This window comes from Mastacembelus armatus, chromosome 8 (genome assembly GCF_900324485.2).
Source record: "Mastacembelus armatus chromosome 8, fMasArm1.2, whole genome shotgun sequence".
Classification (NCBI taxonomy): Eukaryota; Metazoa; Chordata; class Actinopteri; order Synbranchiformes; family Mastacembelidae; genus Mastacembelus; species Mastacembelus armatus.
In genome coordinates this window covers 10,559,894-10,583,856 of record NC_046640.1, presented here as the reverse complement: position 1 = coordinate 10,583,856, position 23,963 = coordinate 10,559,894, and the positions used below count along the sequence as shown (strand labels likewise).

The 23,963-nt window shown below is 42.6% G+C and overlaps 3 protein-coding genes across 6 annotated transcripts in view; 2 read left to right on the top strand and 1 right to left on the bottom strand.

Annotated features, from left to right (window-relative positions):
- vat1 (vesicle amine transport 1) overlaps positions 1-13,646 on the top strand; it is a 28,007-nt gene extending 14,361 nt beyond the window's left edge. The window contains exons 3-6 of the mRNA XM_026325126.1: positions 2,565-2,735; positions 3,953-4,042; positions 5,578-5,819; positions 8,112-13,646. Of these exons, the coding sequence (XP_026180911.1) occupies positions 2,565-2,735; positions 3,953-4,042; positions 5,578-5,819; positions 8,112-8,384 (776 nt within the window). The 3' untranslated portion in view covers positions 8,385-13,646. The remainder of the gene's footprint in view (positions 1-2,564; positions 2,736-3,952; positions 4,043-5,577; positions 5,820-8,111) is intronic.
- Positions 13,647-14,122: 476 nt separating this feature from the next.
- LOC113140969 (uncharacterized) lies at positions 14,123-19,568 on the bottom strand. 4 transcript variants are annotated; one of them, XM_026325120.2, is made up of 6 exons: positions 19,427-19,568; positions 18,324-18,507; positions 17,843-17,946; positions 14,969-17,749; positions 14,322-14,530; positions 14,123-14,226 (listed from the first exon to the last, which is right to left on the bottom strand). In XM_026325120.2, exons 2-6 carry the CDS (start codon positions 18,505-18,507, stop codon positions 14,133-14,135), a joined length of 3,372 nt encoding a protein of 1,123 aa, XP_026180905.1. In that variant the 5' UTR covers positions 19,427-19,568; the 3' UTR covers positions 14,123-14,132. The 4 variants fall into 4 exon arrangements, with proteins under 4 accessions (XP_026180905.1, XP_026180906.1, XP_026180907.1 ...); XM_026325121.2 differs by having other exon boundaries at positions 18,324-18,555; positions 19,427-19,544; XM_026325122.1 differs by lacking the exon at positions 19,427-19,568 and having other exon boundaries at positions 17,843-18,025; positions 18,324-18,449.
- A 457-nt stretch (positions 19,569-20,025) lies between these two features.
- Positions 20,026-23,287, top strand: phb (prohibitin). The gene is made up of 7 exons (XM_026325128.1): positions 20,026-20,142; positions 20,682-20,775; positions 21,051-21,212; positions 21,491-21,633; positions 21,722-21,838; positions 21,946-22,041; positions 22,168-23,287. The coding sequence occupies exons 2-7, from the start codon at positions 20,691-20,693 to the stop codon at positions 22,378-22,380; spliced, it is 816 nt and encodes a 271-aa protein (XP_026180913.1). The 5' UTR covers positions 20,026-20,142; positions 20,682-20,690; the 3' UTR covers positions 22,381-23,287.
- The last annotated feature ends 676 nt before the right edge of the window (positions 23,288-23,963 follow it).

The following is a 23,963-nucleotide window of genomic DNA, read 5'->3' as shown; positions in this document are numbered from 1 at the left end:
TTTGTTCTTAGGGTATTCGGAAACAGGTACATTCTTCATCTGTGGTCGCAATATCTTTTTGACTCGTAACAATTTTACACCCTCAAATTTAGCGAAACAAACAAATCTGATTATATAAATGGCATTTATTTTTTTCCTACTGTCATGTCACACATGATTTAAGGCTTGATTAGAAAACAACTTTGTTTCATTCAACAAAAAAAGAAACAAAAAGATATGACTGATTTCTCCCCAGGTTGTTTTCTCACTGCTCATACGGCAGACAGAAGGGGAATCACTGTGTTTTTGACAGCAGCTAACGCTAGATATTAATGTGTGAGTCCCTGGCTGGAAGTACGTGGGATTAATGGATGCATCATCCTGTTGGACACTCTGAGGGTTTCTACTGTGTGACAGAGCCATTTAGTCAAAGCGGCCCTTAAACACCCCCAATCCCCTTTTTTATCTTTCCTTGTACCTCACATAAACAGTTGCTCATGCATTTTTGGTAAACCCACGTGTCAAAGGTAATCGAATGCACTTTTGCGTGTAGGGTTTGCATGTGTGAAAACATATGTGAGTACTTGATGGGTCCGTTTCTTATTGCATATGACTGTAAACCCAGTGACCTTTAATGTGCCTGTAAATTCCTCCTGAGCATATGCAAACTTTGAGACATACTTGCTGTGCATGTGACTGACTGTCCAAAGCTTGGTGGCCACTCAGAGGCAGCTATGACCCAGTCTGTCAAATATAAAGTAATGACAATTTTGTGATTGCAGTCAAAAGACTCTTATATGCCCAAAGGAAGAGCAGTCAATGAAACAAAATGGCTCCTTTTGCTCTGTCATTGCCGGCAATTTGGCCAAGGTTTCCTTGGCAACACAAAGTTGGTTTCTCACTGAGGACGAGGAGAGGTGGTGCTGTTATAACGCAGCCGCAACAACACACCGCTGCCTTGATTTTGTTTTTTCATCAGTTCTCTCCTCGCCATCAGCAGGTGTGACTAATGCAGAGTGGTCTATCCAGCTCATGGACTCCAGACTCAAAAATTAGTCTTTTACACTGAAACTGAGCACGAGTGTAGGCATTGTACTCGCATAATTAAAATCATTTAATTTGTTTTCATCCGGGGGAGCATTTTCTTTTTTTCATTTTCACACATAGTGTTCCATGGTCAGAGATTAATAGACGATAATTTAAGTAGGTCTTAATTTTATCATTAGAGCTCAGTTTTTTGTGTCGGTGTTGGTTTGATCTGATAATGCAGCCTCAGAAAGTAACAACCAGGACGTCATTAAGGAAATTGGGCTATTTGGCTGATTCACTGGCTCAGAATCATTCTCATACCAGGATGAAGGAACCAGAAGTGCATCAGTGTCATCTTGTCATGCAAGAACTACCAAGCAATGCATTATCAGACATCCTAGAGGAAATTAACTAATTGAAAAACAGTAAAATTACAGTTCTTACTACAAAGGAGGAACATGCAACTTGCAACCTGTTGTCAAATGTATCATTTCTGTCTGTCTGTTTTCAGTTTATAAGGACACGGGATGAATATTTTTGAATTGATTTTATGTGATAAAAGCAGAAATGCACCAATTTAAAATATATATATCTCCCTATTTGATTACTTTTGCACACATCTAAAGAAAATTACATCATTCATATAATCTAAACCCATTCAGCAACCCAGCTATTCCTTTAAAAATGGATGTGATTTACATGCATGTTTTGATTTGGGTTGCTTTATTCTCCGGTACCAGATAAGATGTGCTTTTTATTTGGTCAGGCATGAATGACCTTTATAGATGCCTTTCAGTTCAAGTCCTGAAGTCAGCCTCCATTTCAAACAACCCACTGCTTATCAGTAACCTATTACTTCTTGCTCCGGCTGCCTTAGCAAACACTGGCGGAGGCATTTGCCACAAAAATGTACACACTTTCAAATACAGTGAACACAAACACACATTTCCAAAACATCTACTGAAACACATAGTTTCACAGCACTTTGTTTAAGTTATCTTGGACATTGAAGCAGGTTTTGTTTTCAGCTGGCACAGTTATAAAGAGCTGTGTTTATGTAATTTGTGATAGAATATCATCCAGCTCTCTTTTTCTAACAAAGCAGATACCTCAGTTACATTTTTTTTTACCTTTTTTTTTTTCCCCTCTGTAGAATTTTATGCAGGTTGTCTTGAATAAGGAAACCAAAAAAGTATTCATGTGTCATTGAAGCTACAATGTGTGTCACTCCACGTGTGGGTGTCCATTCTTCCAACTACAGCCGGGGTAATGTGATTGTATTTAACGCGCTCTTTACATACCCCTGAGCAAAACACATCCACACCGCTGTTGATTGACTTGTTTGGGACAATAGATAAAGCAAATCACATTTACCTGCCATAGAACATACGTGTGGAACGACAAGTCTGTTCTCGTCAGCTGAGTTTCACGTAGGCCTCGATTAGCCATATCCAGTTAAATCTGCATTCCACTTTATCACGGGTGATGTCTAGCAAAATTTTTTTTTTTTTTCTGTAAATCCCATCTATACATTAACCCTACTCATCTACCATTAGGTGGGGTTGGAATCGCTGCCACCCAGCTGTGTAAGACAGTGAACGACGTGACTGTGTTCGGCACGGCCTCAGCCAGCAAGCATGAGACCATCACCCAGGGTGGAGTCACACATCCCATCGACTATCGCACCAAGGACTATGTGGAGGAAGTCCGTAAGATCAGTCCGAAAGGTGAGAAACTTGACCATCTGCGCTGGGTTAAATGCTCTAAATATGAAGATGGTGGGTGCAGTTGGAAATAATGTGAAATAAATAATATTCATTTTCTTTGCTACAATTATTATATAAGACAAATATTCCTTGATAGATCCCCTCTGGCAGACAGTAGTACTTTGTGGCTGTGGCATTTGCTGATCTGTGTTGAACAAACTGCTGACAGTGAGATGATACTTTTTTTTTTTTTCTCTTGACACAGTTCTCAATAGTGTTGGCTGCCATGTACACTAGACTGACAGCATGTAGGGAGTCATTCTCTGAAACAAGCAAACTCATTTCAGTGACTGTTTGGCTTCTCATTGCCATCAATAATGTGTTTGAAAAGTTTTATGTAGATGTGGGCCTGGACTCGCTAAGAGGTGCACAAAGCAACAATGCTTTTCAGCAAAATGAAGCAGTGTCCAGTTCCTGTTTCTTCTTTCGGCTACTGCTGTGTTCCTAGCAGGATGGAGACCGTTAATATGCTCGAGGCTCAGTTTATAGTCCCTTCTCCAAAACGTCTCTGTTCTTTGTAGCGCAGAGCGAGACAGACAGGCATTATAGAGAAAGATGGGAAGAGAGAGAGAGCTGACACTTTAGACAGAATGTATCTAATTAGAAGCCTGGATCAATGTGCAGCCCTGCTCTCTACCTTTTCCTCTGTTCTTGGCTCTCTGTCAATTCATCTCTGCTGCGGTCAAGATGGAGTCCTGCTGTGAGCCTCGCACAATCAATGGAACCAGGGTTTAACAGAGCAAGGAGGGGTAGCCCAATTTGAAGAGTCCCTTCTGGCGTGAAGGAACATCATTAGAGCCGAGCTTACATGGCCAGACATTAATAAGCTGCATAGAAGCCTTCATAGTTAGGTTTCTATGCTCTACCATCTGCTCTGGGCTTGGTTTATTATTCTGTCCACTGAGGTATGGAATGGACAGTGATGAAGAGACATTTTATCCCTTTTGTCTTATCAGTAACAGGAATGAAAAAACATAAAGCATGTATGCTCTCATCTCGATCTCCTCCTCTCCTTTATTGGCATAAGTATGGAATCCTCTGTGCAAATATGGCTCAGCTGGGCTACACTACTGCTGGTGAACTCTGACATGGAGGCAGGGAGGGGGGTGCTGAGAAGACCTGACATGTTGTCTCTGAATTCACGTAAGAGATAACTATTCTTCTCTTTCCTGCTACAGGGTTGGATATAATACTGGACCCTCTTGGAGGATCGGACACCCATAAGGCATACAACCTGCTGAAGCCGATGGGCAAACTTATTACTTATGGTGAGTAAGAAAGAAAAATACCCTTAATCTAAGAATAGATTGATAGTTTTCAGTACACAGCAAAGGAGCAGCTCTATTCAAATCCTCAATTAAACAAGACAGTTCATCCAGGATTTTTCGATGGAATAACAGGCAGTAAATTTGGTTCAAATGGTCAGTTGGGAAGAATGCTTGTCAATTCCTGCAATCAATGCAGTTTTCTACACAACATAATCAGATTTATAAGTACATTAATGAGACAAAATCAAATAAAGCCTCAAACCCCAGAGACAAACTTCTAATTCTCTCATCAGATTAAAAAATTTTGCCACAGGTTACCAGAACATCTTATGTACAACCTAAAACCAAGCCTGTGTTTTTAAGCTCTCACTGAGCAGGAGGAAGCAGTTAACAACATAGCAATCTCCCTGCACACACACAGCTTCTGACAGAAATGCACAGGGTCTTCCTTACTGGAATTAATTAGCTCTGATTAGATATTTACTCCATTACGGATTCTTCATGGTTGCCTTTGATTTGGTATATATTTCTGCATTTTGTTGAAAATTTACACAAATATTAGGAGTGATTTTGGAAAAGCCTCTATAAATTTTATCATTTTGAACTGAAGTAATAAGGACAAACCTGTCCAGTGGCGCTGTATGAGCAATTTAATACATTGCATATAAGAGTAGTGGGTTTCCACACTTGGCACAGCATAAAGCTGCTTCCTGGTGGGTAGTGCGACCTCTCTGTGGAGGTCCATGTCCTCAGTGTGCTGTGTGTCATGTGTGGGAAGGCCTTTACGCTCGCTCTGTTGCAATGCCAATCTAGAACCAGCGTGCATGCAACAGTAGGCGAGGTCGGCATCCACGAAGAACAGGGCTTTGCCTTTGCATGTTGAACAAAAACCCACTACCCAGCATGGTGCCCCTAACCCCAACCCTCACCCATTCACTCTCTTTCATCACTACATAACCCACCAACCCCACCCCATTCTCCCAGTCCCTTCGTGCTGCCTGCTTCTCTCCTAGCGTATCAGAAGTATGCATGGCAGGACAATGGCCGTTCTATCCACACGAAACCTGGAATGTGTCTCAGTGTAGCAGGCTGGTTTCCCTCTTCTCTCAGAGCACGCTTTGTGCCCCATGGTTCCCCAAAGAGAGAGACAGTAACAGCATAGGAGCCTGTGTGAACACAGAAGGAGGGGTTCTGGTGAGAGAGAGAGCTGAAGTGCTAAAGAGGTTTTCCGGGTGGAAGGTGTAGGTGAGAGTGTACAAGGGAAAATATAAACCAGAAATAATGACTAGAGGCACCTGACAGAAGCTAATGTTCTTAATTCTTATTTTTTTCCTTTATTGTCATTGGCACGTATCCAGAGCCCAAGGTGTTTTTTGTTTTGTTTTTTTTACAACCAGCAAGGCAAAATGTCTTATTTGATTTGCAGTAAAATAAAACAGAGAAAATGTCAAATCTTCATGTCTGAGAAATAAGAACCAATTATTTTCCATCAATTAAATAATCAGGTAATTTTTTCCTTCTACATTCTCTCTCAGGTGCCGCTAATATGCTGGCAGGCCAGAAGAAGAACCTGCTCGCCGTGGCCAAGAACTGGTACCACCAATTCTCCATCCACACACTCAGCCTGATCCAGGGGAACAAGTCTGTGTGTGGCTTCCACCTGGGCTACCTTGATGGGGAGACAGAACTCATCGCACAGGCCATGAGCACCATTTTGGATCTCTACAAGCAAGGCAAGATCAAGCCTCGCATCGACTCCACCTGGCATCTTGAGCAGGTCTGTGTGTCTGTTACCTCATATTTTATTTCTGTGATGCCTAAACTAAGATATCCAATACACAATATCAACTTATTAATATCTCAGGTTCCATTAGGCCATTGTAGGCTGTGTTATAAGCAGCATCTCTACATATTTAATTTAGGTATCAGGTCCATTTAGACCTTGTGGTTTATGTGTGACTAAATGCAATCTCTGTGCACTTCGGTTTGAATGATCCAGTGACTAATTGTGACATGGGTCCATTTACACATGAATTACATGCAATTTTAAGCCATGTGCTTACTATCCAGTGACCCAGTATGAATGTGGATGCCAGGTGATGCTGTGTGTTTGGTAGTGGGATCTGTAAGAGCTGGGTGTGGCCCCAGATTCAATAAAACTCACATTCAACAGGCAAAGTTTGTCCACAAAAAGCTCTGTGTGTCTTTTAGCATAACTCACTCAGCCAGACAACGTCAGATTGTTGCTGACAAAATTAACACTGCTAGCAGATATGAATAGAGAGTGTGAAAAACACAGAGAGAAAAATGGAGTCAGAGGCTGACATCTTCTGTTTGCCAGAGTCAGAGTTGGTCAGTATTTTGGCCTGAGGAACACCCGATGTCTTTCTCTGCCATGTGCCGCTCTTTCTCTGCCTCTCCATCTGCCTTCTCTTTATATCAGACTCTGTCTTTAGGTTATTGACTCCCTCTCTGTCTCTCTCCATCTCACTGTATTCTCCCCTTCTCCCTCCTCACAGTGCATCGTTTTTGCTTTTTCTGTCTTGTTGCCATGGTGACATCCTTTAGTCGGTGTGTGTGTGTGTGTGTGTGTGTGTGTGTGTGTGTGTGTGTGTGTGTGTGTGTGTGTGTGTGTGTGTGTGTGTCTCAGGGAGGGGCCCTAATGTATGAGAAAGAGACATGGAAGGAGCATAGAAAAACTGAGAACAGAGGACGATGTATCTCAGTCTGGCTCGGTGGTATGAAGTTTTTAGTGGATGTCTGCAGACAGGGATGTAAAAGCTGTAGGGGGATAGTTAATCCAATAGTTGGCAGAATCTTACAACCCGAGTAGAACAAATGCCACGCCCTGACCTCATCTATCACAGTCTCTCCTGCATTGTCACTCTTCAATTTTTACTCCAGAAATCAGAAAACATTAATGTGCAATATGGAAATTAGCAGTATTCCTCCCTCTTGTGGTTACTCCATTTGCATAGAAACCCAAGAGGATAACGGTCACGTCTGTAGCTGCACATGGCAAAGTCTAGTCTTAGAAGAGAGTCAGAGAGGTTGACAGATCCTGGACAGTGAAGGGTGGAAGTGGGTGGAGTCGTCAAAAGAGCCTCAGTCGATCTCACTGTGACTTTCATTCACATTGAAAATGATGCTTACAATTCCCGGACTCACCCCTCCCTCCCTTTCAGCTTCAGCGGGGCGTGTTCCTCATCTGAAGGACACCAGTTGCTCCTCCGTCTCCTACTCCACCCCCTCCCGTCTTCCTCCAATTCGAACTCCCACATTCCCCCTCTTTCCCATGTGTCTGACTCGTTTCAGCAAGTACCACGTTTCAGTCAGGCTTTATGTTGCTAGGAGATGGCCCTGTTGCCGTGGCACTGGTCGTTAGGTGGTCTGCCTGCCTTGCACGAACAGGGGGATGGGAGGAAGGAGGGAGAGAGAAGTGATGGAGATGGGAACAGACAGTGGACAGAGATCTCTGGTCAAGGGGAGGGCGGGATTGTGTGGGTGGGATTTTCCTCTCATTACTGTGATTGACAGTCAGTGGCATCAATCCGTCTCTATGTGGGGGTTTCGCTGTCAGCACAAGGGTGTCTGACAGCGAAAGTAAATTGATTTGCTGACTCATTTAAATTTATGTTATATTATCATTTAATCTATCTGATTGTGACTTAGCCTTATCTTTAACTTAAGACAATATTGACTATACATTACAAGACAAACATCAGGTTAGTCGCTTCTGAAGTTACCACCAAAACCCAGTGACCCCAATAAAACTGTCCTTGAATGGCAACCCTGAGAAACACTCATTCAACTGTAGTTTATTGACTAATTTATCTGCAGCTGCATCCTCAACGACAACTCAAATTAGTTATTCTTAAAATCCACGACCTAGAATTGACCCTGACACAAGACTAGGTTTGAACCACAGTCTCAGACCCAATGTTACCTCCATTGTCCACCCTCCATGAAACACTGGACTAGACAATCTGCCTCATCTGTTATAATTATTTTCTTTTGTATTTATTCTACTTTTCTCATTCAACATTCTTTCTCCTTCTGTCTCCTCCAGGTTGGTGATGCCATGAGGAAGATGCAGGAGCGGAACAACATTGGCAAAGTGATCCTCACCACAGAGCCCATGCCCGAGGAAGAGAAGAAGGAGGAGCCCAAGAAGGAGGACAAGAAAGAGGACAAGAAGAAAGAGGACAAGAAGAAGGAGGACAAGAAGAAGGACGATGGCAAGAAGGAGGAGAAGAAAGACGACAAGAAGAAAGAAGAGCCCAAGAAGGAGGAGAAGAAGGAGGAAGAGAAGAAGGAAGAGGCCAAGAAGGAGGAGAAGTGAGAGGGAGGGGATGGATAGTCAAGCAGACCAGCAGGGAGTTTGTGTCCTGGGAGCAGGGGTTGTGGTGCGGGATGGAGGGGTGGGGGAAGGGATGGTGATAGATGGGGGTGGGAAGGTGGGGGTGGGTGGGAGACAAGGGTGGGAATCTGATAGTTACATAAATGATCACAACACTGTCAGTCTTTCATCTCTTCTGTCTCACTCCTTTGAATCCATAACAGCAGTGATAACCCAGGCCTGGCCCCACCCACCTTCCTCCCGTCCAGTTTTCTTGCCTTAATCTGAAAACAAATGTTTCCAGTCACCTACAACACCTTGTAAAATTTATTTCACAAGATAGAGAAAACACCTGCAGTACTTGAAGGATGTCTCCTATTGGCAATGACAGAGACAAGAAAACCATTGAGGATTGTGGACAAGGTCCAGACCTGGGGCAAATTACTGTTTCCTTGACAACCGTAATCCTCACTTGCACTCTGGCCCTGCCCATGACCCCCGAGCCCCTCCACACCTCAGCTCCCACTGTGCTAAATTGTTCTGCTTTGACTTCCACCTGCCGCCTCCTTGTCCCCCCCCACACTGTCCTGAGTCCACCCTCACCTCCCACACCACCACCCCCTCCCCCCATCCACCCACGGGCCGGACTCTCAGGCAGGCACAAAGACAGGCAGATAAACGAAGAGCCACACCCACCCACACATTGCTCTCTTAGTGTCCACCGCTTAGTTATGTCACTGAGGATGAGTCAGAGATGCCTGTGATTGGCTGATGCACCTCACCTCCCCTAGAGATATTTGCATCAGGGTTTTGATCATGATGTTTGACTCCTCAGACAATGGTGTTGATGCTGCAAGGCCTGACACTGGTTATTACTTAATATGGTCCTAACTTGGATATAGCAAGCATCAGTCATCATTTGTGGCGGGGGAAACAGCTCCACAATGTATGTGTCCTCACTTAATTTCACTGAAGTTAAAACGGCGGCTGCACTTGCCTGAATATGAATTTCCCTCATAATGAGCCTTTCTGTGGAATGTTGAATAGGGAGGCAGAAATCATTGCTCAGCTTCCTTCTATTTAGCTGCAGATTTTTCTCGCTGACCAACTGTTGGCAAGACGTGCGTAGTGCCAATTAAGAGAGATTTTGTTTCTGTTCAAACAAGGCACAAATACACACACACACACAAAACATATACACGCTGAATGTGATGAAAGAGGCACTGTCATGGTGAGACAGTGAAGAGTCTGAAATGAGCAAGTTAAGAAGGTGAATACCCGGTCTTTTTCCTCAGGATCAGGCTTTTTTTTTTCCCTCCCTGATCCTCCTCGAGACATTCCATGGCATTCTGCTCCTTTCACAGCGGCCGCTCGCCTGCCGATCAAGCTGACCAGAGAGAGGAGAATTCAATTCAAGCTGGTGTCCATACTTAGCCTCCCCTCCTTCTCATTACTCTACTCTCTCTCTCTCTCTCTCTCTGCTCTTTCCATTTCCCTCTCTATGGTCGGCATAGCAACAGGCGTCAGGCTCGTCAGAGATGGTGTGTTTTTCTGACTCCCTCTCCCCGCGTCTCTCTTTTCTGCCTCCCTAACTCTCTATTTGCCAGTTGTCAGTGCTGTCCAACCAGTTTTTCAGCAGGTGCAAAAGCTATTAAGGATTTCAGATGATTAAGTGAGAAGATGAATTTTTGTTTTAAGGTTGTTGGTATAGCTCTACCAACAACCTCTACCACTGAAATTTAAATATAGTATTGACAACATGTGAAATTAGCCCTAAGATGATTAAAACAGTTCACCGCTCCCCCTAATGGTCAATATAATTTTGTCTGGCTTGCATTTATTACTCTATTAGGTGTGATCCTAAGGGTTTCAGTACAAATCCCACTAAATCAGTCTTGTGGGAGGAAATTATATTTAAACCTTACACATTTATCTGCCTGCCCGTCTGCTTGTCCGTGTGCCTGGCCTCAGTGTTGAGACTCAGATGGTGACTAGTAACTTTGTAAAAAACAAAAATAAAATGTAAAAAAAAAAAAAAAAAAAGAGAGAAAAAAAAGTTGTTGTGTTAGCATGAGAGGCCTCCCTCATGTGCTGTGTGTGGTGTGCCATTGTGTGTGAAGATGTGTGTGTCCTCAGGTCAGGTTTTAAAAGCACCCATCCTACCCCTGCCACATTTCCCCCTCACACTACTCTGCTACAGTATTATGTAGCTCCAACTCAGCCCTCCCTTCTTACGCTATCTCTCTCCCTGTCTGATAAGAGGCATGTGTTATGAGGACAGTTGGTATTAGTATTTTGCACTCTGCTCGCTGATATTAATGCACTTACAAGCATGGCAGTCTCCCTCCAGTCCCACGCAAGATTTGGTCCTGCTCCAGGTTTGCAGCTTGTTTCCCATCATTCACTCCCAACGTATCTGCTAAAGCTCGCTGAAAGCACAGGTGGCACACACACACATAGAAAAACACACACACACACACACACACATACACATCACACATTCATGTAAAGGTCCCCTCATTTTCAGTTTGCCATTCCCTGCCCAGGCCAACTTCTACTGGGTGGCAACTAAAGCATTCATCCATCCTCAACTGTGGGAAGTAAAATGCGGCGTGAATGGGGCCGGAGTGTGACCGCCATGCTGGTGTGGAGAGTGACTGTGTCCTGTCAGCCTCTGGTTAGTGTTCTGTTCTAATCTGCTGGGCTCCCTTTGTGAACCTGTGGACGGTGCTTCTGTTCTGAGTGCCATGTGAGAATCAAATGCTTCGGTAAAATAAAAAAAAAAAAAAAAAGATGTTTTACTTAATATGTTAATTTACCTTTATATTTTTGTTCGTTTTGTTATCCAAGGGTTTAAAGTTCAAAGTTCATACTCTATGTGGGGACATGCCAACTTGCACTCCTTTTAAATGTGATAAAGTCTTTCTGTTGGTCTGAACCGTGTGTGCCAAATTGTATGTATATTCCTCTGTCAAAGCTTTGAATATTAACAGTGCATAAAAAATATGAAGAAAATTCTGTTTTCAGATGCATTTCCATTAATCAAAAAGAAAAATGAAAATACTAAAGTCATTTGTATCCCATATTATCAGGGATGCTGACAGAATTTCTGCTAAAGTTTACAAAAAGCTTAACACAATTTGTAGTTTTTGATTGGTTTCAGTCTCAAGTGTACACCTGCACTGTGCCTCTCTCCTTGCACACAGCTTACCTCAGTCCGAGGCACCTCCCTTCGTATTTTAATCCTTTTCACTGTGTTTTACCAGCTCTTACGTCATGTTGACCTAAACAGGTTGATTCTTCCTATGTGTTTACAACAACGATACCAGTATCACAGTGAAAAGGAACTTAACAGGGTGCATTTAAGATTCAAAACTCCACCAAAAGACATATAGATTCACAGAAATCAGAAAAATTCCTCCAAGTCCAAAGCTCCGTGGTATTCCTCTCTGTCGATTTCTTCCGTTTGTCTTCTTCAGTAGCAAGTGAGAGAGCAGATGTTTTCATGCAGCTGTGCAGGAATGCCAATACTGTATTACAGCTGCACACAACCCCAGCTTATTGGCTGATCATAGCTCAGCTTTGACCTGCCCCAGACACAACACTTCCGCTTTACAGCTGATCTCAGTTCACTCCAAGTCTGTTAGAGTCATTCCTCCTTTCCTGTGCTGCATCCGCAGAGTTTCTTGGCTGGTGCATATGTCGCAGTTCAGCAGCAGCCAGCCAAAATGCCTTTCCATATCACCCCCTTCCCTCTGCACACACATTCATAGCAAATAAAATATTACTCCAACATCTGGAATTCGAAATTGCATGCATTCACCAGCATGTGTAAAACTGATTATATTTTTTTTCCTTTCAACATTTGCGCCTTGGTTCTTTTGAGCTAAGATGCCTTTGAGATGAACTCAATCAGTAGGGTGGGTGTTTTATGTCTGGGGTTGGGGTTCAAGTGGATCTCTTGGTTGACACCACCTTTCTACTTTGGCCTTCTGCCTGAGAGCTTTTCCACAACGGTGATGTTGCAATGTATGCCATCTTGAAAAGGTTTCCTAGTCATTCCAGACACTTATGCAAGAGTACTTAGCAACTCATGAGATGCATGGATGATTAACAGCGTTTCAAGTTAAAAAAATAAACAAGTGGTAACTTTCTGAACATTTGCAGTTTGGAATTTAATATTACTAATTAACGTTTGTAGTTTAAGGTCTGAAAAATGCACTAAGACAATGAGTGCAGTGTTTCCAATAGTTAAAATAGCTCTTTCTGTCTGTCTTGGCTAGTGTAGCTGAAGTCCCTCACAGACACCTACTGTTTAGTTGAATTTCTTTCTTTTTAAATATGGTTTCTCAGGTCATTGCAAACAGCAGTTTTCATTTTGAATTTAGTAACAAACGCCATGTCGTTCTGTTCACTGCACAAACTGTCACGCCATCCATGTTTGATGTAAGCATTAGTATTGCGAATCAAAATCAGAAGCTTTGTCGGTGGGTCATCTCCACATTCAGAGCCACTGTGTTCACTCATCCACACTGAGAACCCAAACAACCACATCTGCCTGCAGCTATTGTTTTACTAGCAGTCAATTTAAAGGTGTTGCAATGCAGCAACATCACAGCAACATTGCAGAGATGCTAAGAAAGTACAACCTGGCTGGGCTTGCCATGTACAGTACTAGGATGCTTAATCAAGCAGAATATAAGGCATGTGTGTGTGTACAGCTCGCCGTCTCTTTCCACATTAGTGTAGTAGTCATGTAGTGGTGTGGTGTGAGGGAGGAGAATGCCCTTCCAGTTGTGTCTAGTTACCAACTGAAATCAATCCACTGCCCCCTGTGCCACCTGATTCCCTTCAGCATGGGCACTGTCATGGCCAGCTGGTACACGAAGATACACCTTAACCGAACTCTGGGAATGCTTCAGAAACTCACTTCACATCCATCCTGCTAATCACCTCCTGCTAGAGTTCAGTCACCACTGCAAATTTTCTACAAGGCATACCCAACAGGTTGCTTTCTGAGCTAGTGCTCCTCTACTCCGTCGTTCCTTGTGTTGCTTCTTCTCTGGTTGAAAACACTCTTCTCGTCTCGACTTTGTTTTTTAAACCCTTTGAATTGATGCTGCTTCTGTGCTTGACTCTGGGTTTACTGCGTGGTGCCATGTTGTCCACATGGCCTCTAGAGCTTGTAACGCTTCAGTGTGTAATGTTACCATATGCCTTACATGTTTTCCAGGACTAATAAAAAAAAGCATAACAAAAAAGTCAGGAGATGTGCTTTTTTTATTTCTGTGCCCATTGTGCAAAAAACTAGAGAAGCAAAAGTCATTATTTTACTCCACAATATTCTGCAAATATTTTAGTTTTTCCTAAACTACTAACTAACAGACACTATACAGTATAAAATGGATTTTTACAAAATAAAGCTGTTCAAAAAAAAAAAGTTAAGAAATGTGCAGTAGTAAAGAAAAAGGCAGCCCCATTGGTCGCTTGCACATATTTGAAGAATTGTAACTCTGATCATTAAGGAAAAAAATGGTGAGGCAGTTAAAATTAAAACAACAAATAGCTGCAATGAGAGATATGACTATTATCTAAAAAGTGTTTTAATTTCTTCATACAACATCATGAACCTGCTAAAAAAGCATGATAACCTGTTATTTTACTCGGCATACAAATACAGTGTAACTGGCTCTAAAAACTGATTTTAAAGAGTATAAAAAGATCTCCTTCTCCTTTTGTAATAAAAAATTATTAATATTGAGATTTGGCTGCTGGTTCTTCAATTCCATAGGACGTCAGCACCTCAGACAAGCGATTCAAGTAACCGGAGTCTGGGTAACCACTCCTGTGAGACACAAAAAGAAGAATCAGACACATGGACGAATGTTTATGACCTTTAATTCTCTAGCTCTGTTAGACATTCACACTGGCCTCCCTCACCCTGATCTGCCTCCCTGTAGGCTGGTCTTGTGTGGGATGCAGTCCCAGGTCACCCTGGCCACCGTGTCTTTGTCGGTCACTGTGAAGGTGAGTCCCCGCTTGAAGGCTTTCTCCAGTCTCGGGAGCAGCTTCTTTGTCTTCTCACAGTCGGGAAGGTAGGCATCAAACACCCCTCCTTTAAATGGTTTTCCAGGAGATGGATGACCCTCCTGGTTGGATGGGAAGCCAAGAATACAGTCATAAACAAAGTCTCTAGATATCAACAAGCAAAAGCTAAGGGCAAAGTCTTGTACGTGATATATTGGCACATTAGCGGCACCCTGCACAGAAGGTCAGAATTTGCAACTGCAATCTATTTTACTTCAAGCTGACATTTGACTGAACAAGCATATGCTGCCTGGTGCTTACAGAACACAGCAGATCAAGAAACAAAAAGTGGGGATGTACTTTTCTTCTCAGTCACATTATAACAGACCCTTTAAAAGCATTTGAAGTTAAAAGCTAAATGTGTCTTGACGTCTCAGAGTCGGCACCAATAAAAATGAACCTTAGACTTTACAAAGTTTAATCTACTTAACTGCTTAGTAATAGAGTCTGAACAAACTTATTATCTGTGAAGAAGAACATTTTTAAAATAAATTCCTCACCGCTTGGATACCATCAGGAATGCAGTAAGTGATCTTGATAGCAGGGTCCTTGTTGTGACCTGGAAGACTCATGTTTAGCTTTGAGTAGCTCATTTTACCTAGGGTGGCCTGTGATATTGGCTTTGTCTCGTGACAAACTCTGCAGTGGGTGTGCACTGTTTCCAGGCATGTTGGGCACATGGTAACCCCGCACTTGGTTCTTATTATTGATATCCCATTCGCCCCACACACACAGATGCCCTCCAGGTCTCCCTGACCTGATCTTGACTCCTTTGGGGTGTCCTGGATCTCTACTTGTCTTAGCTGTGTACTGTCCTTTGGGGTAGAATGTGTGGCTCTCTCTTTCTTATGAAAGGTCAGGTCTTTATCAGTAGAGGCCATTGTTGACCCGACACCATTCACACGTCTCGTGCTTCTATCATTTCCTGTTGCAGAGAGGTCGACAGATGTTTCAGTCTTCTGTCCATCCATCTCCAATTTACCAACCATTTTCACTTTTTCTTTAATGACAGGGTCTTTCTTCACTAGTGGTTGGCTAATAGACCCATTCACAAGCTCTTTGTCACCAACATTACTTTTATGGTTTCTTCTTTCCCGACTACCGCCAGCAGCAGCCCCAGCTTTGTCTGTTTGGCTCTCTAGAATCATCTTGGGATTAGTATTACAATACAGACTAGTAATTTGGTCTTCGTTCATTTGTGAAAGTGTGGATGGATTCTGCTTGGATGTAGAAGAGCTGGGGAAGGCCTGTTGCTCTGATATTTGGGCCAAATCTCCAGAAAATACCTCCCTCAGCGTAGCATACACATTAGAACACAACAGCTGTGGACCGAGAAGATATAAATTCTTCTTCAAAATCTGGATGGAAACCTTTTTGAAGCGGCTAAGCACCTCGGCACAACAAGCCTGTAAAGTTTCATCTGCTGGATCAGTGACACCAAGCTCTGACAAAGGCAGCTCCTGGATGGAAAAGTCTGCACTCACTGACTCAACCAGCTTCTGCAATTCTAGCCGACATGAACTCACTTTGGATGAGCTGGCCCCTCTTATGATGACCGACACATCACTACTACCTTCTGGATGGCTCTCCTTCAACTGGACATCAGAGGTCAGGTCACACACTCGGGTACTGTAGGCTTCTTTTATGTACTGCCACATGACTGAGGAAACTCGAAACTCTCCATTATAGCCTTCCCGCTTGTCCCTCCCTGTTTGGGTGCTGAAGCTTGAAGACCTGCCCCTTGCTCTGACTGTAGCCTTACTGGAGTCATCTTGACTCTTTTGACCCATAACTTGACTCTTCTGCTGAGGTGTTCCAGAGAAACTGCTGGCTCGCTTCAAGGTGGTTCCAGACCCTGCAGGTGGAAGAGTAGCGGTTCCTGATAAACTGGATTGAGTAGTGCTGAAGGGGGATGTTAAACTCTTGGTTCGAGTATCCATCAAATTTGAGGTGAATGATGTTTTATTTGGCACATAGGCAGATGGAGGCAGAGGATCGCCACTCTTAAACAAGATGTCCACTCCGGTGTTTTGGATTAATGTTTTGGAAATTTTTTCACCAGAAGTCCCCGCTTTCTCAGACAGTACATCATGACCTAACATTGGCCCCGTGCGTGTTTGTCTACTAGGAGATGAGAGCCCTCGTAATGTGAAGTCAGCCGGTCGATTGCCTAATGCAGCTAGTCCTGAATCCTTAAAACGAGCTGCAAGCTTATACCTTCTGGATCCTTCACCTCGCCTCTCATCCTCTTCTGACATCAGCATCTGATCTATCCTAATATCCGGAGATCCTTCAGTGGAGAATGTGGTGAGTGGAACTTTCTCCTCATCAGCAGGAGTTAATAAAGTTGAATCATATGAAGGAAATCTAAGAAGACTGGATACATCCTCTTTTTTATCCCTAGATTCACCACGGTCCAAGATTAGGAATTGTTTGGCTTCAGAAACATCACTGCTGTTCCCAATAATGTAAATGTAACTGTCATCTTCATTTAGAAGAAGCTTGGGAAACCTGACACTTAAGTTCTCCATCGCTGTTTGCAGTCCACTCCTGGACAAGATACTCTTAGGGAACTGAGTTCGACGGATCTTGGCTTCATTCTCCTGGTAAAGCCTGCTTATTGCCTTTTTCGCCAACTTCAGGTGCTCCTGCTCCTGACCACCCACCTCCGCTCCAGTTGCAAGGCGGAGAAACAGAGTAGTCACGCCCTGGTTTGTCATGTCCACTACCTCAACACCATACTGATTAAGTATATACTGGTATTCCTTCCGACAGTGTTTCTGCAAATATTGGAACATATCTGCATCCACAATAAGAGAAAAGTCCTCCTCTGACACTGTCGGATGCCCAGGAAGCTGCACAGCTGCACCTTCTGTCTGGCTACTATTTTCCCAGTCAAACGGTGTCAGGTCTGAACTTGAGTTGTAGTCATCAGATGGTGTGCCAGCATAAACTTTGACTCCTTGTTCTCTTTGCTTACTGGCTTTCTTACTCTGATCTTTTGATTCCTGAGTATGAGACTTCTGTGCTGCCTGAACAGACCTGAAGCTACTGGGCTGACCTGAGTCTCTATTCTCTGTTGACTGCGTGCCTCCAGAATGCCCAAAAAGTTGTGCCAAGGCAGCCTGCACTTTGGAGTAGGAGCCACATATTGTGTACAATTCCCCAGTAGCCTCAAATTTCATCTGGACATCAGGATGGCTCTTGTGAAGTTTTTCCAATGCCAGTATTCCCCCAGGAAGCTTTCTGCAGTCGACAGTTGCTGATAAACTTAAAATGACCTGCAAATATAAAAGAAGAGAGACAACACTAATGAATTTTACTCTGTAGTCAATAAAGTTTTACTTATTTCTCAACATTGTGATTAAATATACCTTGTCTGGGTCCAGGCTTTCACAGTGCTCAGTTACAGTGAGTCTGTATTTCTTCCCATCCACTTCCAGAATGTGTCGGCTGTGCTGGATAACTCTCTGTGCCACTGTGAGAGGGGTCACCAGAGGGAAATGAATCTCTAGCATCCTGACTAAGCACTTCTAACCACTGGCCACTCCAGGGTCCTGCATGCCAACACTCCAGCTCAGAGTAAATCACTAGTGACGGCCGACATAATGCAATACTTTACTACCGCTGTGCAAACGACTGAGTTAAGTTTTGGAGTCTTTAGAGTGAAAGGTCACAAAGCATTAAATGTTGTGCCAAGAGACCTGTGTCTTGTAGTTAATGTAGTTAATAGATAATAAAGTTGTCAATAGTATATTTACACTGATGTGTCTCTGCAATAGACTCAATTATATATGCAGAAAAATCCCCTTCACTTGATATGCACAGACATGCACACGCACTGACCCTACTGACCTCCGCTGTCCTCGAAAGTGATGAGGGCAGAGACGGGCGTTTCATCGACAACAGTGATTGAATCTACTTCCCCTCCTCCGTTTCTGGATCTCAGAAAGTGGATAAACAGCTTGTCTTTCAGCTTGTCATCCTCCACGCCTGCGGGCAGACCACTCACCCTGACGGTCCTGCCCGGTTCTGCCATCTGCAGGGTAAAAGTCAGTCACTGCTATGGAGTAGAAAGTCACTGTGACTGTAAGACAGCAACAGAGAAATGATATAATTCAGGAGAAGCGGTGAGCATAAACACTGATATGACGATGACACTGGTATGCCACCTCGTTTAGAAGCTGTTAATGTCAATTTCAGGCAACCATGAAAAGGCCCCACCCTTCAAAACAAGAGACATATTTTTGATAATATAACCCCCTCTATTGGGGGTTACTAGCACACTACACCAACACATCAGAATTTCAGCTCATAATCAATGAGACTCTTTTAATCTAAATTGTGAGAAAATATGATCAATATAAAATTTAAGGTGTTTTCTTTATTTCCTCCAAAACTAAGGCTAATTAAATCTTTAATGCTAAAGCTACTGGGATCATTGGGTGTTTGTTTAAGAAAACACGTCCCCCCTTTTTACCTCTTTGTAAATAAATATAAAAATATTCAAAATTAAATAATATGGGCAGATTGTGACACACGGTTTAGTTAACGCCCCTTCTAACGTTTCGTTTTTCTCCCCACATACACTTTGCTGCTATCTGCACAGCAACAAATAACAACAGACGACATCAAAAACAGCAGATTTTATTGTCTCAACACACACCGCGGGTGTTAATTGGACAGTTATAACCATTGATGTTCACTTAGAAACTCTTCTAGTTAAATCTGCAGCCAACCTTCAAGGCATGCGTAAAATGTGTTGTTTATGTTTAACAAAAACACACACACAACTAGACGCGAGAAGGAAAGGCACACAGCAGAGCTGAGAGTCAAGGAAGTGAAAAAATCAAACTGACAATCTCCACATCTGTCGACGCATCTCGTGTTTTGGGCGCGACGGCTTTATCTGTCACTAAACATCTTGGATAGCGTTCAGACTGGTAACGATCACTGACCTTACAAATGGTTCACGAGTCGTTTTCTCGCTATCTTTCAAAAGACCGTCACTCTTTGCAAGCCATGGAGGAAAAGTGAAACTACAACATTGTTCTGTGACTGCTGAGAGCCGCGGAAGGGGGCGGTCGAGCGCCTTGTTGTTGCGTCGTCCGTGCAATCCAATCCTGTGCCATAACCCCACACTTTAAAGACTGCAAGTGCGTGCTGTCTCTATTTTTCGAGGTACATTTATTTTAACGTTTAACATTTATTTTATCTTATATTTATCCTACTAGATTTCAGAGAGAAATATTGCACTCTTTACTTCATTACATTTATTTATTTATTAGTACCTAGTAGTAGCTAGTATAGTTTATGTTTTAATATTTCTGTACTTCTGTTTACTATTATTTAATGTTTTCAATGCATGATTTTTATCTGGAAGAGTATTACCACATGTTGCATTGCTGATTTTAGGAAGAGATATAGTTCTTTCACTCGCTGATATTTGATGGTGATATACAAGACAAGGACAGACACAATTTCAGAAAAGCTGTAGGGGGCAGTAATGCATCTTCATATTGAACAGCATCAGACACCGTAGAAGAAGAGACCTGTTCTTTTGTCCAATCAGAGGCTACGTTGCTTCAGTCAGTGCGCAGGCGCAGTGGAGCACACGTTTCATGTGTTGAACGTCGTGTCTGGTGGAGGTCACGGATTTCTGGGTAAAACTGAGGTGAGTTTTGACATAGCGTTGTGTTCGTGTCATTAATATACTTCGTTTTATATTTAAATGTCAGTGTAGTGAAAAAAACAGTTTTTAGCGGGTGTTTAATATTTCACGTCCATATGTAACGTTTTTTCACGACTGTAGTGGACGGCGCACACGAGTAACCATTTTGCAGCGAGAGGTATCGTGTACAGGCATCTGCAATTTGACTGATACACATTTTCTAACCATTTAAATGTATTTATTTATACGTAGTGTCGTTATTCAGCATGTTGGAAAGTCTACAGTGCTCGGTTTAGTCAGCTTCACTTGCTAGCTGGCTGGCTTCACCGTTAGCTGGTGAGCTAATGCTAACTAGTGAGCTAGCAGCCACAGCCTTGGCATCACTCAGCCCAAGGCCAAAGCCCACTGACATTGGAAAGAGGGATTTAACGTGTCCTACCAAAGACCATCACCCACGCCTAAATGGCTCACGCCGTCTAGGAGGGATATTGGTGATCTGTGCTGACGGCTTCGGACACTTGTCTCCTTGTCATTGTCTGTAGGTTGCAGTCATGGCTAAGCTGTTTGAGTCTCTTGGGAAGCTGGGGTTGGCTCTCGCCATCGGTGGTGGTGTTGTGAACTCTGCCCTGTTCAATGGTGAGTGCTGGTTACCTGGACAGGTAACACATACCATGAGCTGCAACGATTAGTCTGTTAATCAGTCGTTTGAGTCGTGTTGAAATTAGTGAAAGATCAGCAAATCCTTTGTAGTTTTATTATATTATGAAATATGAAGGGGTGTGCAGGTGAGGAAAACACTGTCCTCTGCCCTTTCCAACGTATTTGATATCCATCAAACTCTAAAGTATAGAAAGTCTATACAGTATATGCAAACCTTTGGACAGAGAGACAAACTGTCCTTTTTTCCACAGTTGATGCAGGACACCGGGCTGTGATATTTGACCGGTTCAGAGGAGTCCAAGATGCCGTTGTTGGTGAAGGGACCCACTTCCTCATTCCCTGGGTTCAGAAACCTATTATCTTTGATTGCCGTTCCCGTCCACGCAACGTGCCTGTCATCACAGGCAGCAAAGGTATTTCAGCTGTTGCCCTGCTATTCTCCTCTTTTACTTATACATGTTATGTGTTTATTAAATCACTGTTCTGTATAGGAGGTAAGGATACAGCTAAGCTTCTCCTTTTAACAAGGAGAAGAAAGAAATTGACTGATGTCCTAATGTGACAATGCCATGTGTTTTATCTACAGACTGTGCAAATGTTAAATTAAGGATTTAAGAAGGGATTTAGTTTCTGAAAAAGGTTTTCAGTATAGGCAAATATAAACAATATGAATTTGAATTACTCCTCACAGATCTGCAGAATGTGAACATTACATTGCGTATCCTATTCCGGCCGGTGACAAGCCAGCTGCCACGTATCTTCACTAGTATTGGTGAGGACTATGATGAGAGGGTGCTTCCATCCATCACCACAGAGGTCTTGAAAGCTGTAGTGGTGAGTATTCATTGCAAGAAGGAACAAAAAAATATGAATGAGTAGATAAACAGGCTTGTAAGCTACTGTTTGTGTCTTTTTCTCATAGGCTCGGTTTGATGCTGGTGAGCTCATTACCCAGAGAGAGCTTGTGTCTCGCCAGGTCAGTGAGGACCTTACAGAAAGAGCCTCCACCTTCGGTCTCATCTTGGATGATGTTTCGCTGGTATGAAACCGAGGACAAATGATGTCCATGTTTGCAGTGACGTGCTGTATGTGTTATCAGTTGGTTGGATTTTAACATGGAGAAACAATTGTGTTGTGTCCTTTTAGACACACTTGACCTTTGGCAAGGAATTCACAGAGGCTGTTGAGATGAAGCAGGTGGCCCAGCAGGAGGCTGAGCGGGCCCGTTTCGTTGTAGAAAAGGTAATGTCTTTTACATACAGAACATCCCTGTCATCCTTAGAGTGTTTGTATATTTAAAAACTGTTGTCTCTGTTGGAACAAGATTGAAAGGTTGAATCATGGTAATTCTTCTTTTGATTCTTCTAGGCAGAGCAACAGAAGCAGGCTGCCATTATTTCCGCAGAGGGAGATTCTCAGGCTGCCTTGCTTATTGCCAACTCCCTAATGGAAGCAGGTGATGGTCTAGTAGAGCTACGTAAGCTGGAGGCAGCTGAGGATATCGCTTTCCAGCTCTCCCGCTCCCGCAATGTCACTTACCTGCCCTCAGGTCAAGGCACACTGCTCCAGTTGCCCCAGTGATAGCAAGTCACCCCTTGTCCACCCCACACTTGCAGTCACCAGCCGTTACATGGGCCATTGAAGGGGTGGTTGGAGGATTTAATAAAGGACTTCCCCAGCTTCAGATACATTCCTCCCACTCTTTCTCTAACCAACTCTGGACTGGGCTCTGCTAATAGCACCATGGTGGGAGACAAAGTGAGAGTTTTGAGATGGATATATTCATGAAGTCCACCCATGTGTAAGGAAACAGAGGGGTTAATCACTAAATGTGTGGTAACCTATATATATATATAAATGTAGTACTTCGTTTTGAAAAGAATTGACAATGCAGTAAATTCTGTTAAAAATTTGTCTTTGCTACATTGTTTCAGATTCAGAGCACTGCACATGTGGAAAGCAACAGTGATTTTTACATCAAGGCAAAACCGTATGATTCCTTTTATAAGATAAGTAATTGTATGATAAAGGCCATTAATCTGCTGTGCTTCTGCTGGAAAGTTTCATCCAATGGTGGAGCTGCCTTTATTCAAATCTTTAACGAAAGGCTTGTTGGATTCAGTCTTTAAGATATAATTGAATCAGTAATGGTTTACTCGTTTGAGATAAGTTTTGTGTTTTGATTTGCTAGAGGTATTATAGAAAAAATGTTTCATGAATAATATTGTCACCCCAAATCAGATATGGACAGATAGTAGAGAATGATCCTTCATTCTTTACAGGTGTCTTTAGTTTGTGTGGAGAAAGTACAAGCCTCATTTTTGAGAAATGGCTCAACTTAATAAAGTTGCTCTTCTGCATGTTTGTGCAGGCACTTGTTCAAGATTTCTGCCAATTATATATTTCCTGTTAAATGTAATCCTAACTATCACCACAGGAGGGTGCTTCATTACCATCCTCTTTTTTTTGATAAAGTAGCAGAGAAGCAGTCGGCTGCCCTGTTCATTGCTGCTTTCTTAACATCTGCTCTGTGTTTCAGAAATGAGTATGTCTGTCATTGGTTGGTTTGACACGGTGAAAATTCAAGTTTTGTAGTGACCTCTCTGAAAAAGATTGGACGATAGGAAGAAATTATTTTTCAAATATTTTCTCATTAAGTTAAAAGTCATGCTATAGTTTAACATTACATTTAGAAGAAAATGTCTTTAAGATTACTACATTTAAGGCACTGTGTTTTGTACTTAAAGGACTTCCTAAAGAGGTAAAGTACAAAAAATGTAAAATATATATTTTTGAAAATGGAAGTACTCTCACCAAACATATCTGTCTTTGATTCATTGGATTCGAAGGCTAAAAGAAAGCTACACAGTGCAGTATATTCCATGAGGGGGCCTTTGTTGGGTCAAAGATTTTTGATGCAAAACATTTGGAGCAGAAATTCATTGGTACTGGCTACCAAAATGGAATATTTGCTAGTATTCTAAAACTTTTTTCATTTTTGATTGGTTAGAAAACAAATCAAATTATGTTTTCTGGCAATCAGGCTATGAGTATTTGCTTCCATACTCTTGAGAAATCAATCATATTAAAAAATACGTGTAATATCAGCTTTATGGGTAATAAAAATAATTGGTGGTTGCAGGCTTGGCAGTTCTCCTAAGCTA